Raw genomic sequence first — 16,108 nt, forward strand, 5'->3', positions numbered from 1 at the left:
TACGTAGTTTTGGTAAAATTTTGTAGTATTCAGTAAGAATCTCACTCAGAATAATTCGGAAACTTGTTATTTAGATCATTTGAAACATTTTTATAAAATAAATCAATGATTTTTCCATGAAGCAAATAAAGTTCTAAAGGAAAGCATAATTTTTTTTGTATTTTACGTAGTTTTGGTAAAATTTTGTAGTATTCAGTAAGAATCTCACTCAGAATAATTCGGAAACTTGTAATTTAGATCATTTGAAACATTTTCATAAAATAAATCAATGATTTTACCATGAAGCAAATAAAGTTCTAAAGGAATGTATCAAATTTTCTGTATTTTACGTAGTTTTGGTAAAATTTTGTAGTATTCAGTAAGAATCTCACTCAGAATAATTCGGAAACTTGTAATTTAGATCATTTGAAACATTTTCATAAAATAAATCAATGATTTTACCATCAAGCAAATAAAGTTCTAAAGGAATGTATCAAATTTTCTGTATTTTACGTAGTTTTGGTAAAATTTTGTAGTATTCAGGAAAAAACACACTCAGAATGATTCTGAAACATATAATTTAGATCATTTGAAACATTTTCATAAAATAAATCAATGATTTTACCATGAAGCAAGTAAAGTTCTAAAGGAATGTATCAAATTTTCTGTATTTTACGTAGTTTTGGTAAAATTTTGTAGTATTGAGGAAGAAACACACTCAGAATGATTCGGAAACTTATAATTTAGATCATCTGAATTTTTTTCATAAAATAAATCAATGATTTTACCATCAAGCAAATAAAGTTCTAAAGGAAAGCATACAATTTTCTGTATTTTACGTAGTTTTGGTAAAATTTTGTAGTATTCAGTAAGAATCTCACTCAGAATAATTCGGAAACTTGTAATTTAGATCATTTGAAACATTTTCATGAAATAAATCAACGATTTTACCATGAAGCAAATAAAGTTCTAAAGGAAAACATACAATTTTTTGTATTTTACGTAGTTTTGGTAAAATTTTGTAGTATTCAGTAAGAATCTCACTCAGAATAATTCGGAAACTTGTTATTTAGATCATTTGAAACATTTTTATAAAATAAATCAATGATTTTTCCATGAAGCAAATAAAGTTCTAAAGGAAAGCATAATTTTTTTTGTATTTTACGTAGTTTTGGTAAAATTTTGTAGTATTCAGTAAGAATCTCACTCAGAATAATTCGGAAACTTGTTATTTAGATCATTTGAAACATTTTTATAAAATAAATCAATGATTTTTCCATGAAGCAAATAAAGTTCTAAAGGAAAGCATAATTTTTTTTGTATTTTACGTAGTTTTGGTAAAATTTTGTAGTATTCAGTAAGAATCTCACTCAGAATAATTCGGAAACTTGTTATTTAGATCATTTGAAACATTTTTATAAAATAAATCAATGATTTTTCCATGAAGCAAATAAAGTTCTAAAGGAAAGCATAATTTTTTTTGTATTTTACGTAGTTTTGGTAAAATTTTGTAGTATTCAGTAAGAATCTCACTCAGAATAATTCGGAAACTTGTAATTTAGATCATTTGAAACATTTTCATAAAATAAATCAATGATTTTACCATGAAGCAAATAAAGTTCTAAAGGAATGTATCAAATTTTCTGTATTTTACGTAGTTTTGGTAAAATTTTGTAGTATTCAGTAAGAATCTCACTCAGAATAATTCGGAAACTTGTAATTTAGATCATTTGAAACATTTTCATAAAATAAATCAATGATTTTACCATGAAGCAAGTAAAGTTCTAAAGGAATGTATCAAATTTTCTGTATTTTACGTAGTTTTGGTAAAATTTTGTAGTATTGAGGAAGAAACACACTCAGAATGATTCGGAAACTTATAATTTAGATCATCTGAATTTTTTTCATAAAATAAATCAATGATTTTACCATCAAGCAAATAAAGTTCTAAAGGAAAGCATACAATTTTCTGTATTTTACGTAGTTTTGGTAAAATTTTGTAGTATTCAGTAAGAATCTCACTCAGAATAATTCGGAAACTTGTAATTTAGATCATTTGAAACATTTTCATGAAATAAATCAACGATTTTACCATGAAGCAAATAAAGTTCTAAAGGAAAACATACAATTTTTTGTATTTTACGTAGTTTTGGTAAAATTTTGTAGTATTCAGTAAGAATCTCACTCCGAATAATTTGGAAACTTGTAATTTAGATCATTTGAAACATTTTCATAAAATAAATCAATGATTTTACCATGAAGCAAATAAAGTTCTAAAGGAAAGCATACAATTTTCTGTATTTTACGTAGTTTTGGTAAAATTTTGTAGTATTCAGTAAGAATCTCACTCAGAATAATTCGGAAACTTGTAATTTAGATCATTTGAAACATTTTCATAAAATAAATCAATGATTTTACCATGAAGCAAATAAAGTTCTAAAGGAATGTATCAAATTTTCTGTATTTTACGTAGTTTTGGTAAAATTTTGTAGTATTCAGTAAGAATCTCACTCAGAATAATTCGGAAACTTGTAATTTAGATCATTTGAAACATTTTCATAAAATAAATCAATGATTTTACCATGAAGCAAATAAAGTTCTAAAGGAATGTATCAAATTTTCTGTATTTTACGTAGTTTTGGTAAAATTTTGTAGTATTCAGTAAGAATCTCACTCAGAATAATTCGGAAACTTGTAATTTAGATCATTTGAAACATTTTCATAAAATAAATCAATGATTTTACCATGAAGCAAATAAAGTTCTAAAGGAATGTATCAAATTTTCTGTATTTTACGTAGTTTTGGTAAAATTTTGTAGTATTCAGTAAGAATCTCACTCAGAATAATTCGGAAACTTGTAATTTAGATCATTTGAAACATTTTCATAAAATAAATCAATGATTTTACCATGAAGCAAATAAAGTTCTAAAGGAATGTATCAAATTTTCTGTATTTTACGTAGTTTTGGTAAAATTTTGTAGTATTCAGGAAAAAACACACTCAGAATGATTCTGAAACATATAATTTAGATCATTTGAAACATTTTCATGAAAAAATTTAATGAAATCAATGATTTTACCATAAAGTTCTAGTCATAAAATGAGGCATTTTTATTTTTTCTGTAGTTTTACGTAGTTTTGTGAATTTTTTTGAGAAAATAATGGAAATTTGAGAAGCTCATCACAATCCTGAGATCATAACGGAAATTTTGATGTATAATTTTATGGGTTTTGCTAACATTTTAGCAAAGTTATTGTGTTTTTGCAGCGTAGCAAAAATGTTCCCGCTTGAGTCGCTTTTCAGAAATACACGCGGAAAAAAAGTTGCTCCGACTTATTTAGTCGTAGTAATTAGAGGATTGATCAAATCGAGATCTGCAAAGTTCTAGGCTCATCTGGAGATCCGTACAAATCTCTGGAAAAAGGAATCATCCAGATTGGTTGAGTTTTGGCTGAGAACCATCGAGTTGAAGTTAGCGTTCCAACTTTTTTTCCGCCTTGGTCGTTCGTGTAAGTACTGGATGCCTTGGACGGAGGAGTGTTAATGAATTTTATTTATGTTGATCTTGACGGCATTGTATTGAAATTTATTTCACAAATTGATATCGGCATTTGAAAATTAAGTGACTCTTTAAAACTTAAATTATGTTAATGTGTCTATATATTTGAGTGGTTTTATCTCAAATATGAAGTTGAGGGTATAGTATATTTTCTCAGCTTAAAGAAAAACTAATATTTTCAGGAAAGGGCACCTTTGGCCCCTATTTTTTTAATCTTCAAATTAATTGAGAAACAAAAACAATGTTTGCTTGAAGCTCGTTTTTTTTTTCTCTGAAAATCTAAAATGTTTGCCCATGTTTCTCTATGGCTCAAGAGATGGTCCCTATTAACATAAAAAAAAATACCTACAACTTTGACGATGGATAGTAAACGTGTATTTTATGAAATGTTATGTAATGTAACAATTCGAATTGTGTAACCCATGAAATAAGGAATATATTTTAGACCAAAATATTCATCAAATTTTTTTGTGAATCTTAAAGTATGTATCGTTCATTTTTCGTTACTGGTTATTTTTTTAATGTTAGACGTTTCACTTGCAAATGAGACTGAAATTTTGCGCGATAATCCTGAAATTTGGTTTTTTAGTTTCTTTGAACTTAAAAAAATATTGCATGAGAGAGGAGATACAAGATATCTTGAGTTTGTTTTAAGTGTCAAAAGGAAATCTTTCGATTAAGATTCTTCGATCACTTATAGGACCAGCTACGGTAATTAGCTAAGATCTGAGATTTTGAATTTTTTTTATTTTTTTTCGCAGAGAATCATTTTTAGACACTTCATTTATAATACATATTAAGTTTTTGCCTTGTTACGAAAATCTTATAAAATTGTCAGCAATATTTATTTTTTAAGTAATTCCAAAATAGAACTATCGAACATCGAACATCTACTTTCAATGCAAATTTGCAAGCACATTTTTAGCTACTTGATACCATCAACAAAAAAATGAAATTGTGTTTGCATTTTAATTTTAATAATTTTAAACACAATAATTGTATGGTTTTGAAGTGTAACAAAAAATGTATTCATATAAGTAAATTCAAAGCGCGTATTTTTTTGTTTTTTTTTTAAGAAAAGATTTTTTTTAAAGGCCACGTGGTCAGCCGTCGACCCCCCCCCCTCCCCCCATGGCTTTTCATGGTTTTTTTCGGTCGGATTTCGGACCCCCTCCCCCCCCTAAGGAGACCACGTGGTTTATGCACGACCCCTTAAGCACAAACGACCGATTCTTCGGCTCCTTTTTAAAAAAAATCCAGGTTTTTCAGCGTTTTGGCTGTAATGGCAAAATAAAAGAAGAAACCCCCCAATGTTATTACATATTTGGAAAGATAATTGATTTTCCTACAAAGAAATATCATGCAGAATGAACCATATAGTACCTGTGCTACCCCTGAAATAAAAATGTAGCGTGACGGGACAACATCGTAAAACTGGACTTTAAAAAGGCACACTACAAAAATCGCTACAGTTTTGCCAGTTTGATTTTTAAAAACTTTTGCTCTTCTACACATTATCACAAATTAAAAAACGAATCTTTTGCTCCTTGAATTGAAAGAATTGGATGAAATTTGAGTTTTTGCCAGCCATTTCTTTTCGTGACGGGACTACGAAAGGAGCAGATTTATGAAAAAACTCCTCTCCCGTACAATGGCTTTCAGACCACTTTTGGTCAATGTTCTTGGCTTTTAAGGTAAGAAAACGCATTTAAAGCACATTGCAATTATTGCATCATAATAAAAATGATTTTTTTTCATATTAAAAATCATATCGAAAATTGAAAAATGTGACATTTTGGTGTAGCTTCGCTAAGAATTGGTCAAACAAAGTTACAGTGTGAAATGTAAACAAAAATTGGCCAATTTTAGGGAAATAAATAAGACCTGTTTTCGAAAGCCCGTAAAAATTACCAAACACAAAATTTTATGAAACAAAAAATGTGTTGCTATCATTTGAACCTTGGACAAGAACCTTTGTGAATAACATTGTGAGTTTGAACCGGTTTTAAGTGTTTTTCAACCTTTTCATTTGGTGCACCAGAGCACCACCTAGGCATATGAGCAACTAAATATTCAGGAGCACTTTTTTCTAAATTACAGAAAAAGCTTATTTTTATCAAAACAAAAGTTTTCAAACGTTTTGACTATTCATAAACAAGACAAAACATTGTTATTAGACCGATAGTTTTATTATTTTCCTCATTTTTCATGAAAATGGTTGTTTGTGGGTTTTGAATGAGCCAATCAAAGAACCCTGAAAATGCAGAGATTTTAGAATTTGTAATTAATACTTCAGAAATATGGTCTTACAGCAAAGAATAAGTAGTTCTTAACACATTTCGAAGCATTTTCAAACAAATGAACCAATAGATTTTAAGAAACCGAGATTTTGTGGTTTAAAAAAAAGTTGCTCATCTTCCTGATGGTGCTCTGGTGCACCACTTCAAATTCTACTTTTTTGCACCAATTCGATATTTGTGGGTCAAAGTATAGTATTTCCTACATTATTGTACCAAAATTAAGCCATTTACTATTTTTACGATAAGCAAACAGCTCTGGGAGTAAGGGGGTTAAAAACGGTGTATCGGCGTCGGCGATTTGGTCGATTGTTTCACACAGCGATTCAAATCCTTCGTGAGTTGCTGGCAAGGTTGCTGGGCCTACTTCACTCATCGGCGACATTCACACAAGAGCATGCTCAGAGAGGAGCGAGACAAACGAAACTAAGGAATTAATCTTGGCAGGTTTGCGTCGCGTACGATTTGTGCTCGCGAGTGAAGCGAAGGATTTTCAAGAATGTCAATCAGGACTTATGTCACGAGGCTACTTTATGGCCAAAGATAGGCTTATAATATGAATGTGATAAGAATGCATTTTCCCTTATGAAATATAAAAGCATTATAAAATCATTTTTTATTGGAATAGGATGGATTAAATACAGTTGTGTGTACGTTAAGATCATAATTTGAAGGGATTGAAAAGTATCCTGAATACAATTATTACATGTTTGATGATCATGCTGTCGAAATAAAGATTTTTGTTGTTAAGGATCCTGTGGTTCCCCTTCCGTCGTCCACACTTCTCTTGATCGAATCATCATGGTGGACTCCTTCAGCGAATAATCACCGAGCCATGTTTCCCACAAGATTCCCGTAGATTTGTGCGCCTTAGGATCGTCAGCATAGTAGACTCCATTCAAATTTGACTCAGCACAGCTAGAAAAACAAAGATTTATAGTTAAAGGTGATTATTTCGCTTATTCATAAAGAGTAACCTGTTAAACCACCATCCGCTTCCATAAGTTAAAGCACACGCAAAAGATCCGTTCGATTTGTCGTTAGCCCGGTCGAACGTGCTAAAGTCCTGATCGTTGTGATAGCTCATCGCGTCCGAAGCATTTCCGTGGTACTCGCTCACCATCAAATTGTAGTTGAATCTCTCGGAATCGATTCGAAACGTTTTGAACTCAGCCCAGGCCGAGTTCCCTTCAAAATCCCACAGTTCAACTCGCAGCTCAACGTTGTCGTCGTAGGTTAATCTAGAATAGGTTTTAGTGAAATGATTAAGACATTCGACAACTTGAGTCGCAAAGCGTATCACGTGTTGATGAAGTCATTCCCGAGCCAAAATTCATGGCTTAAATCTCCAAATCCGTATTTGTATTCGTTCCAACTGCGATTAAAGTTTTCCTGCAAATCGTCCAACTTGCGTCGCTGAATCACGGTCCAGGCTGGTCCGTCGGTAGCAAAGTAGCAGTAGCGTCTGTTGAAGTCTCGATTGGCCTCGTTCAGCTCTATCTCGCCGAAGGTGTAGACTCCGTTTTGTCTGATCGTAAGCTGGTGGCAGCCTTGCTTGCTCGGTTGATGAAAATCGGCTGAAACTTCCGGCTCATCAATTTCGATTTCGATTGCTTTGTAATCTTTCTCAGTTGTAGTCGGGACAGCTCCTTCGCCACTTCCAAGATCCGTTACAATGTCGTCTTCAACTTTCGTAGAACTATTTCGCTCGCATTGTTGTAGATTTCGAGTTTCAATTTTAGCATCAACGTTGATCACCAGCCGTTCGATGCGTTTCAATAAAATATCCGCACTATTCGTGAATGTCGTTATTTCGCGATCGGTTTGTTTGCAGCAACTCAGAATCTGCTCAAACTGATTCGCTTCCAGGTCGTAGATCCTTACAGTCCGTTCATCGACGGTTCGAAGCAGGTTGGTTAAACTATCCAGAGATCGACCGTGCTTACGATTTGCAGCAATATCCTTTAGCTTCTTTGTTGCAAGTTTGTCCAGGAAATCATCAACCTCATCTTCAAACTCCTGAACTTCCTTTTTCACTTTGGTGCCACCATTTCCGTTTCCATTTTTCTTCTGGCAATTGGCAGAACTGGACTCCAAGCGATTTAGTTGCTTCTGTAGAGAACTGATCTTGGTCATTACTGCGCCTTGATCAGTTGATTCGCGATCGTTTCGCCGGGCACGATTGGCACTGGATAAGGCATACACAGTTTTCGTAATGTCGTGCAACTTTTCGTTGATTGTATCAACCTTATCGAACACGTGCTGCACTTTAAAGTCCAGGTTCGACAGACGTGTTTCTAGCGCTGGTGGTGTACTTTCGTGTGCCCTAGAGAGACAAATGTTGTATGAAAACAATTTCTAATAAATTTCAAATCGTCATACTTCTTCAACAGTTCCATCTTTTGGTCCACCGACTTGATGTGATCATTCCAAGCCCCAATGTGATGCTGAAAGACGTCCCAAACCTGTGCCTTTTCCTGTAAACTTTTCACGTTGCTATCGAGACTGGTCATCGTCGTCAGAATATTCATCATCCGCTGCTCCAAATTGATCAGATAGTGCGTGTTGAACTTTTCCAACGTAAACCGAACATCTTGCAGCTGCTTCCGAATGTCGTCAGAGATTGCGCTTGTCGGCACCTGCTGTCTGTCGTTACTGGATAATCCCAAATCATTCTGCAGGCCGCCATGTGCTTGGAATACCAAGAGAAACAAAATCGCAACGCCTAGACTCTGAAAAACAAGAAAATGTTATCCACTTAATAAATCATACATTTTACCACGGAAAAACAAGCAAAAAATCTTATACGCGTGGCGTGTCTAAACCCGGCTTAAGCCAAAGTAAACATAAGCCAGGAGAAAGTGAAAATGCCGGACTAAAAATAGCCGCCAAAACAAACGATTTATTTCTAGCACAGCATCCAGCGAACTCTGTTTGAATGTCATTGCCAAGCTTATCTGTTTTTAGTTTTCAAAAATCCAAAAATGATGTAAATTCCACATTTTTAAATTTTGTTGCTTACAATTACAATATCAATTCTAAATTTAAACATGTTGAACACAGATTAATTTAAGTTTTAAAGACAATGGAATGAAACACACATAAACCAGGTTATCAAGTTTAATTATCTTCTAAGAAATCAAGTACCGTCATCTGGGGCGAATCGGGACTACAGTCTAAATAGGGACAGCAGTGTTTAGAGCATTTAATGGTTATAAATTTGGAAATGGATGTACACGTTTTGTTGGTCTGAGTCTGTTCTAACCGAAAACAAATCAAAATATTGTGCTCCTACATGGTTAAAACTGCTGTCCCAATTCGCCCCATGTGTCCCGATTCGCCCCAGTTGACGGTACTAGTACTTACCGCCATCATCTAAACTCAACACATACAAACACTAGCAAATAAGTCAACTTATAAATCAATTCAACGAAATTGAACGTAGAGATCTTATAAATACGTCCGATCGTCTTGAGCACCTTCCGCCAACTGAAGCAGACGTCGTCGTCGGTTGGGCGTCGCGACGCACTTTGGCGCTTGAAGCATTGCGCATGTCCCGTTCTTTTGCAGCATCCGCGTGCTCCATGCGCATGCAAGCTTTACGTTCTGTAAGTTAATGTTTTGTTTCAATTTTTAAACGTTTTCAATAAGATATTGACTAAACTTTGAAATCGAAAGCAAGCTGTGCCTTTTTGAAGGAATTTGAGTTTAATATTGTTGCAGTGTGAATGTGCGTGTGTGTGTGAGATAATTAGTCCTGTATCATCGTTGATCGGAAGGCACGTTGACATTTTTGTGCGCCGTGGTTTCTGGATGACCCCATGTTTAGAAGCTTGAAGTGATTAGGGTGAAAGTAAATGAATAAGCCTTTTGACTCAATATTTTGCAAGTGTAATAATTTTACCAACTAAATCTTAGTGTTATTGCTTTAGGAAAAGAATATTTAAAAATCTTAATATTTAAAGTATTCCCACCATCCCTTTACAGTTCAGAATCAATTATCTGAATGTCGTAGATTATGACCTGCGACACTGAAGTGCGATCATCCGAAAGTTCGGGACTTCGGATAATCGAATCATGAACAAAAAAGCCTTAACTCTGACATTTAATTCGAGTTCTGCGACCCCGTTTTAGTTAAATTTGAATGGTTGTTTGGATTTAAAAATTCTCAATCACTTCAGAGATGTGTTGGGGTCTTGCTTAAGTTCGACAATCAAGAATAAGACAGCAACACCAAAAAATGTATGATTCGAGTGATTTTTTTCCAACCTTTCGCTTACGTATAGTTGTACACACTTTGTAAGGGCAATTGTATGAAATGCCAAAACATTGCTAATCTGGGCTGGAGTCTGGACTGTAGTATCAAGTTATACAGCAGTTCTTACAACTGACTATGACCGAGCCACGTAACTTAGTGGTACCGCCTTGTAAGCGGTAGATCGGGGTTTGAATCCAGGCTCGGATCAACGCAACGGGTGATCTCTTCTCTTCTGCATTCGATTGCTGAGTATAGGGAAGATGTGTGTATCACAAACTAGACCTTTTCATACCTATGGAATGTGTTAACCTTAACATGTTAACATTAAATTAAGAAATAGCCGTGCAGAATATGGTTAAACAAAGATTATAAAAAAACTGTAGTACAACACATTTGCCTTATCAAAAGTTACCACAAATTAATAAGTTTCATGGATAAATTCTTTCGATATTCATTCATTCGCCAGTCTTTCACCAAAATCATTCTTCCATGTCCATGAGAAACGTCCTCCAGCTGTCAAAAAGGCATGGAAAACATCGCAAAACTTCACAACTAACCAGAAAAGTGTGCGTGATCGAGCTTACTACATCCAAGTGGCCCGTTTTTCTGGTGGTATTCGTGCAGCAAGTCGTGTGGTGCTGCTGGCGATTCGTCATTCATTCAAAGAGCGAGTGCCAGTCTGGAGTATATCCTTGTGTCTGGGAATAAATTACTGTTTTCGGCTCGTCCTTGGGGCCTAATCGGACTAGTTGTGCACAACAAAGCGAGCCCAGTGCCGTCGGGTGACAATAGTTGACTGTTTGAATATGTGCCAACGTTCGTGCCTCCGCAAATCGCAGCCAAAGATACGGAAGTCTGGTCAACCACGGCGCTGCTAGAAGAAACCTTGAAGGAAAGAAGAAGAATATCAGAGCCACTCCTGCGCCCATTGTTACTTGTGAACGAATCGGAATCGGTTTTCTGAACTCCTTGGTGATTGTTTAGTACGAGCTGCTGCAGGTTGTGGATTTTTTTTCCTGTCAAGACGTTGGGCAAGACAAATCTATCACGATGATGAAAAGCTTGTTTGGCCGAAAGAGTGCCAAAGAAAATGACCGTAACAAAATATCCGAGATTGGCCTGCCCACAAATGTGGTGCACGGCATTCATGTCAGCAAAAACCATCTCACGGGCGATCTGGAGGGTCTGCCGAAGGCATGGATTCGGCTCATGGACGCGTCCATCACACACGACGAGCAGAGCAAGAATCCGGAAGCTGCCTACCAGGCAGTCAAGTTTTACAACTACTCGATCAAGAAAAAGGAGCAGGCGGAACCGTTCAAACCATTCATCACCGAGGATGCCATCCACGAAGAAACGGAATCGATCGACCAGTTTCTGGACATGAAAAATGCGCACAAAAGCGAAGATTCCCTGGAGGAAAACTTTGCCGAGGTGTCTCCGCCGCCGCCACCACTGCCGAAAAAGTCAATGACCCTGCCTCCGAAGCCACAAATCATGCCTAAACCTAAAAATTACCCCAGTAAACTGTGCAAGGGCGTCGAGAACCTAAACCTGTATCAGAGTGGCAATAAAGACACGATGATCATCCACAACAACGATGCTGCGTTGGACAATCACAAGAGTGCGTATGATTTGGTGAATAAGGTTGATTTGGACGGTGAGGAGCTTATACTGAGGCCTAAGGAACCAAACGCGCGAGTGCCCAAGAGCGATGAACAGGTCTACAAGGAGCTGAAGCGGATTTGTAACATGAGCGATCCTCTCGAAAGATACGAGAAAACAGTCGAAGTGGGCAAAGGTGCTTCCGGGGTAGTGTTCATTGCCGTCGATCGTCAAACGAATCAAAAGGTGGCAATCAAAACCATCGATATGAAAAATCAATCGTCCAAAGAATCCATCCTAAACGAGATTAATGTACTGATGGACTTTAACAATAAAAACTTGGTCAACTTCCTCGAAGCCTATTACCTGGAAGCGGAAGATCACCTGTGGGTTATCCTGGAGTACATGGACGGTGGACCACTGACGGACGTGGTCACCGAAACGGTGATGAAGGATCGTCAGATTGCGGCCGTTTGCCGAGAGGTTCTGCAGGCCATCAGCTTCCTGCACTCCAAGGGCATCATTCATCGGGACATCAAGTCGGACAACGTGCTGCTAGGCATGGACGGGTCGGTAAAGGTCACCGACTTTGGCTTCTGTGCCAACATCGAGGGAGACGAAAAACGACAAACCATGGTGGGCACTCCGTACTGGATGGCACCCGAGGTTGTGACACGTAAGCAGTACGGCAAAAAGGTGGACATCTGGTCGTTGGGCATCATGGCAATTGAAATGATCGAAGGTCAGCCGCCGTATCTGAACCAGGCACCGCTGCGCGCTCTTTATCTGATCGCTGCGAACGGGCGACCCGACATCAAAAGCTGGGACAAGCTGTCAGACAACCTGAAAGATTTTCTCGACTGCTGCTTGCAGGTGGAGGTGGACCAACGGGCATCGGCCGACGATCTACTCAACCATCCCTTCCTGCAGGACTGCATGGAACTGCGAACTTTAACACCTCTGATCAAAGCTGCGAGGCGTTTGCTGAAGCGTGACAACTGAGCGATTCGTACAGAAGTAAAACAATTCAAACGAGTGCCGATGTGGCTGTGAAAAATTAGTGCCTTAAAATAAATCGATTTTTGTTCGCGCGAAACGAGAAAAAAACCGAAGAGTCATGTGAAGAGCTAGAAAAGTTAAAAATTGATAAGGTTTCAACACTTTTTTTCCCTTCATGATAAGAGCTCGACTTTGAAAGGCGTTGCAGTCAAGATTAGTAAATGTGGTGTATGGCGCGAGGAAAACTGATTGAAATTTATTTTTCATGCCCGCTACAGTGTTTGAAGTAATCGTCCATTTTGTGAGCAGTGTGTTTAGTGTATTCGGAGACATAAAGTGGAGCACAATTGAAATTAGTCTCTCTTTAGCGTGGAACAAGTCGAAGAAGGAATGTGCGTAATTACGGGACATACATCATCCAACGATAAGGCAACGTTGACGTTTGAAATTTGAATTTGGGACGGTGTTACTAACATGGTGTACTGTCTAGCTATTTCGCAAAAAATATCAACCTTCGTCCTCATATGGAGCTGCCAAACTTATAGGTACCGGTTCTGTGTCGGTTATAATCAGTTACCAAAGCTTTATTTACCTATACGAAAGAGGACACAGCAAGTGATAAGATGAATCAAAAAGCGTTCCGAAACCGAGTGTGACTCATGCATGTTTTCCCGTTACGAGGTGTCTTTAAGAGCTCTCCACGGGTAAAACGTGACTGAGCGCTCATAAATTGTGCCATGAAAAGAGGAAAAGGGGGAGGAGTAATGCTTTCACTTTCTTTTTGATTAAGTAAATTGCTTTCTGTCAAGATCATCTTCGGGGATTTCTGCTTTGCCCCGCGTCGCTTATGTTGTGTGTTCTATTCCGGTGGATGTTTACACATGTAGATTGTGAACGGAGTGCGCTCGGCTGTGTAGGAAATGTATATTCGATGATTTGAGGTTCGCGTGCATGTTTTCCATAATGAAATAACGACTTGGAACGGGCTGTAGACAGCACTTTATACCTTGCTCCGATACAAACACACACACACACACAAACGCGCACCAATACTCTTCAAGTACAGTAGATGTCTGTAAATAATAATAAAGGCATGAGGCAAACTGCCTATGCTTAAGTACGTAAGTACGAATCATTGTTGTGTACAATCCGGGCCTTACATTGAATACTAGCGAAGAAGATCTGTCTACAGGCCGCAGCGTTAGCAGCGAGAATTGAGAGAGCACGAGTAATCTTCGGTGCTCAGAACTGTGAAGGTGTCACTTAATGGCAAATAATCATAAAATTAATTTGACCTTTCTCGATATACTACACACGTCGTCAGTCGTGGCTACATCATTAGATCCGCCCCGTTCCAAGTCCAGCTGAAAAAATACCAATCAACCTAGGGCCTTACCGTTGGATGAGTAGAACTCGTTTGAACTGAAAATACCAAAACCAGCAGCAATAACGTTGAGCTCAATTTTTTCGACAAAAAAATAACCCGTCGTCACTTAGTCAAACGTGACGAGGAAGAAAAACGCACCATTCAAACGCGTGACGCGTGAAATATTGTAAAGGAACGCACTAGTTCGACAAAAAAACACCCACAAATCTGTAACCAATGCATCCCTTGATATACTTATACGAAGCAAAACGACATTGACTGATATAGAGTTGAGAACAAAGTTTGATACAAAAAAAAAAAACATTTTAGAGAGCCATCAAATATTCTTGGAAAAATTTATCTTTATAAACGCGTATTGAAGCATACTATTGTATAAAGTAAATTTAGCGCTAGGATAACGACACATGATAAAAATGTCACACTAGAAGTAAAGATTGAAAAAAAAGTACAGCAGGCATGAACACGAAACAATCACCGCACTACAGCTAGCAAGTACGGCAATATGTATCGCATTTATAAGCAACACCCCTTAATTTTCTATATTCCTATTATATTTCCATTCGATGGCAAGCAAAATAAAAATCAAGCCCTATTATACGAAACAATTCCACATCCTTATTTTAGGTAAACAGTAACCATCAGTTTTCTGTCGCGTATTTTATTGAATAGTGTAATGGAAAAAAAACATAATTTTACGCATATCATTGACTCAGTGTATTACGTATGTGCGTTTAGATAAATATTGGCCACTTCAACAGCATAAAAATTGAAGTCCTAGGAACGATGACACAAAACATTTTATTTCCGTATTACATAAGCATAGCAGTATCTTACGAGACCAATATTATTGTTTGATTTATCCGATAAAGCAAATCTTGTAAAATAGTCAAACGAACCTTGTAAAACGCAATATGACTTGAACGTAATAGCTTCTGTATGGTTGATTACGGTGAAAATTAAAACAGATATTTCCTGCGAGTCGTATGTAGAACATAATGCCACAATAATCATGAATGTCAATTTTCTATTGTAACAATTTTAGTCAGTTTTAGTTGCATTATATCCGAAAGCCTTTTTGTGTAAAACATAGTTAGGGAAAATACTTGCGATGAGAAACATACAATATAAAAACTAACTTGATCCACCTATGTGGTTGGTGCCTTCCTCACTCTTTACAAACAGTGGGTGACATGATGGGGCACATACGTTTGAACACAAATTTCATCTATTTTTTTAGATCCGGAATAAAAAAGAAAAAAAACACTTTAAAATATTCTGTATTCAATACAATTTAACGAATTTCTGCACCAAAATGAAACAGCATGTGACGGTTATTGCCTTCTTGAAGCCACTGAAGGAATTTTTGATCTAAAGCAATTGTGTTTCAAAATTTATATAATTTTGTGGTACAATCATTGACGTTCCAGTTGACAATAATTGATTAATGACGATTTCCATAACTTTACAAGGAATGGGAAAATCTTTACCAAAAGGAATCAGCATAGGGCTTTTGTTAATTTGATTTGGTTAACCGCGGTGGATTTTCTTGAAATAATTCGAACTGTCAAAAATCCACCAAAGCATCTACCGGTGGATACTTTTCTACCACAGATTTTCGTGCGATCAATGTGGTAGATGCTAGATGCTAGATAGACAATTTCACATTAGAAACATGCATAAAAATGTTTGTTTTCATCCATTTTAACCCTTTGTCTCAGGAACACGAATATGATAAAATTATCACCATAAAATGGAATCTAAGGGGTCCCCGAGCAAAAATTTACAACCAAAAAATTCACTAAAAGTAAAAGTATCTATTCAATATGTTAAACTGCCTTACCCAAAGCATTCTCAGTCTCAGATGGTAGTCCCAGATGTCCCCTACAAGCTGCAGGTCGATCCGAGTTGATATCTGGATGGAACACTTTTTTATTTGAGTTTGAAAATTATGCTATTTTTTCACTAAAATGCCAGTAACTCCCTTTAGATTCAACCAATTCGGGTGCTCTACCCTGCATTTTGTT

General features: G+C 36.5%; 2 protein-coding genes across 2 annotated transcripts; one reads left to right on the plus strand and one right to left on the minus strand.

Annotated features, from left to right (window-relative positions):
* Positions 1-6,428: 6,428 nt before the first annotated feature.
* Positions 6,429-8,569, minus strand: LOC120413980 (fibrinogen-like protein 1). Its single transcript, XM_039574988.2, has 4 exons — positions 8,218-8,569; positions 7,139-8,161; positions 6,813-7,076; positions 6,429-6,753 (listed from the first exon to the last, which is right to left on the minus strand). The coding sequence occupies exons 1-4, from the start codon at positions 8,367-8,369 to the stop codon at positions 6,582-6,584; spliced, it is 1,611 nt and encodes a 536-aa protein (XP_039430922.1). The 5' UTR covers positions 8,370-8,569; the 3' UTR covers positions 6,429-6,581.
* A 2,154-nt stretch (positions 8,570-10,723) lies between these two features.
* Positions 10,724-15,120, plus strand: LOC120413994 (serine/threonine-protein kinase PAK 1). The gene has a single exon (XM_039575003.2). The coding sequence runs from the start codon at positions 11,144-11,146 to the stop codon at positions 12,698-12,700; it is 1,557 nt and encodes a 518-aa protein (XP_039430937.1). The 5' UTR covers positions 10,724-11,143; the 3' UTR covers positions 12,701-15,120.
* Positions 15,121-16,108: the final 988 nt, after the last annotated feature.

Source organism: Culex pipiens, chromosome 3, assembly GCF_016801865.2.
Source record: "Culex pipiens pallens isolate TS chromosome 3, TS_CPP_V2, whole genome shotgun sequence".
NCBI lineage: Eukaryota > Metazoa > Arthropoda > Insecta > Diptera > Culicidae > Culex > Culex pipiens.

Bases quoted from the DNA above. Each gene is read 5' to 3' on its own strand.
- LOC120413980 (XM_039574988.2), bottom strand. From the start codon at position 8,369: ATGATGAATATTCTGACGACGATGACCAGTCTCGATAGCAACGTGAAA. The intron at 7,077-7,138 runs GTGATACGCTTT...AACCTATTCTAG, and splicing joins GGGAATGACTTCATCAACAC to ATTAACCTACGACGACAACG. The intron at 6,754-6,812 runs GTTACTCTTTAT...TTGTTTTTCTAG, and splicing joins AGCGGATGGTGGTTTAACAG to CTGTGCTGAGTCAAATTTGA.
- LOC120413994 (XM_039575003.2), top strand. From the start codon at position 11,144: ATGATGAAAAGCTTGTTTGGCCGAAAGAGTGCCAAAGAAAATGACCGT.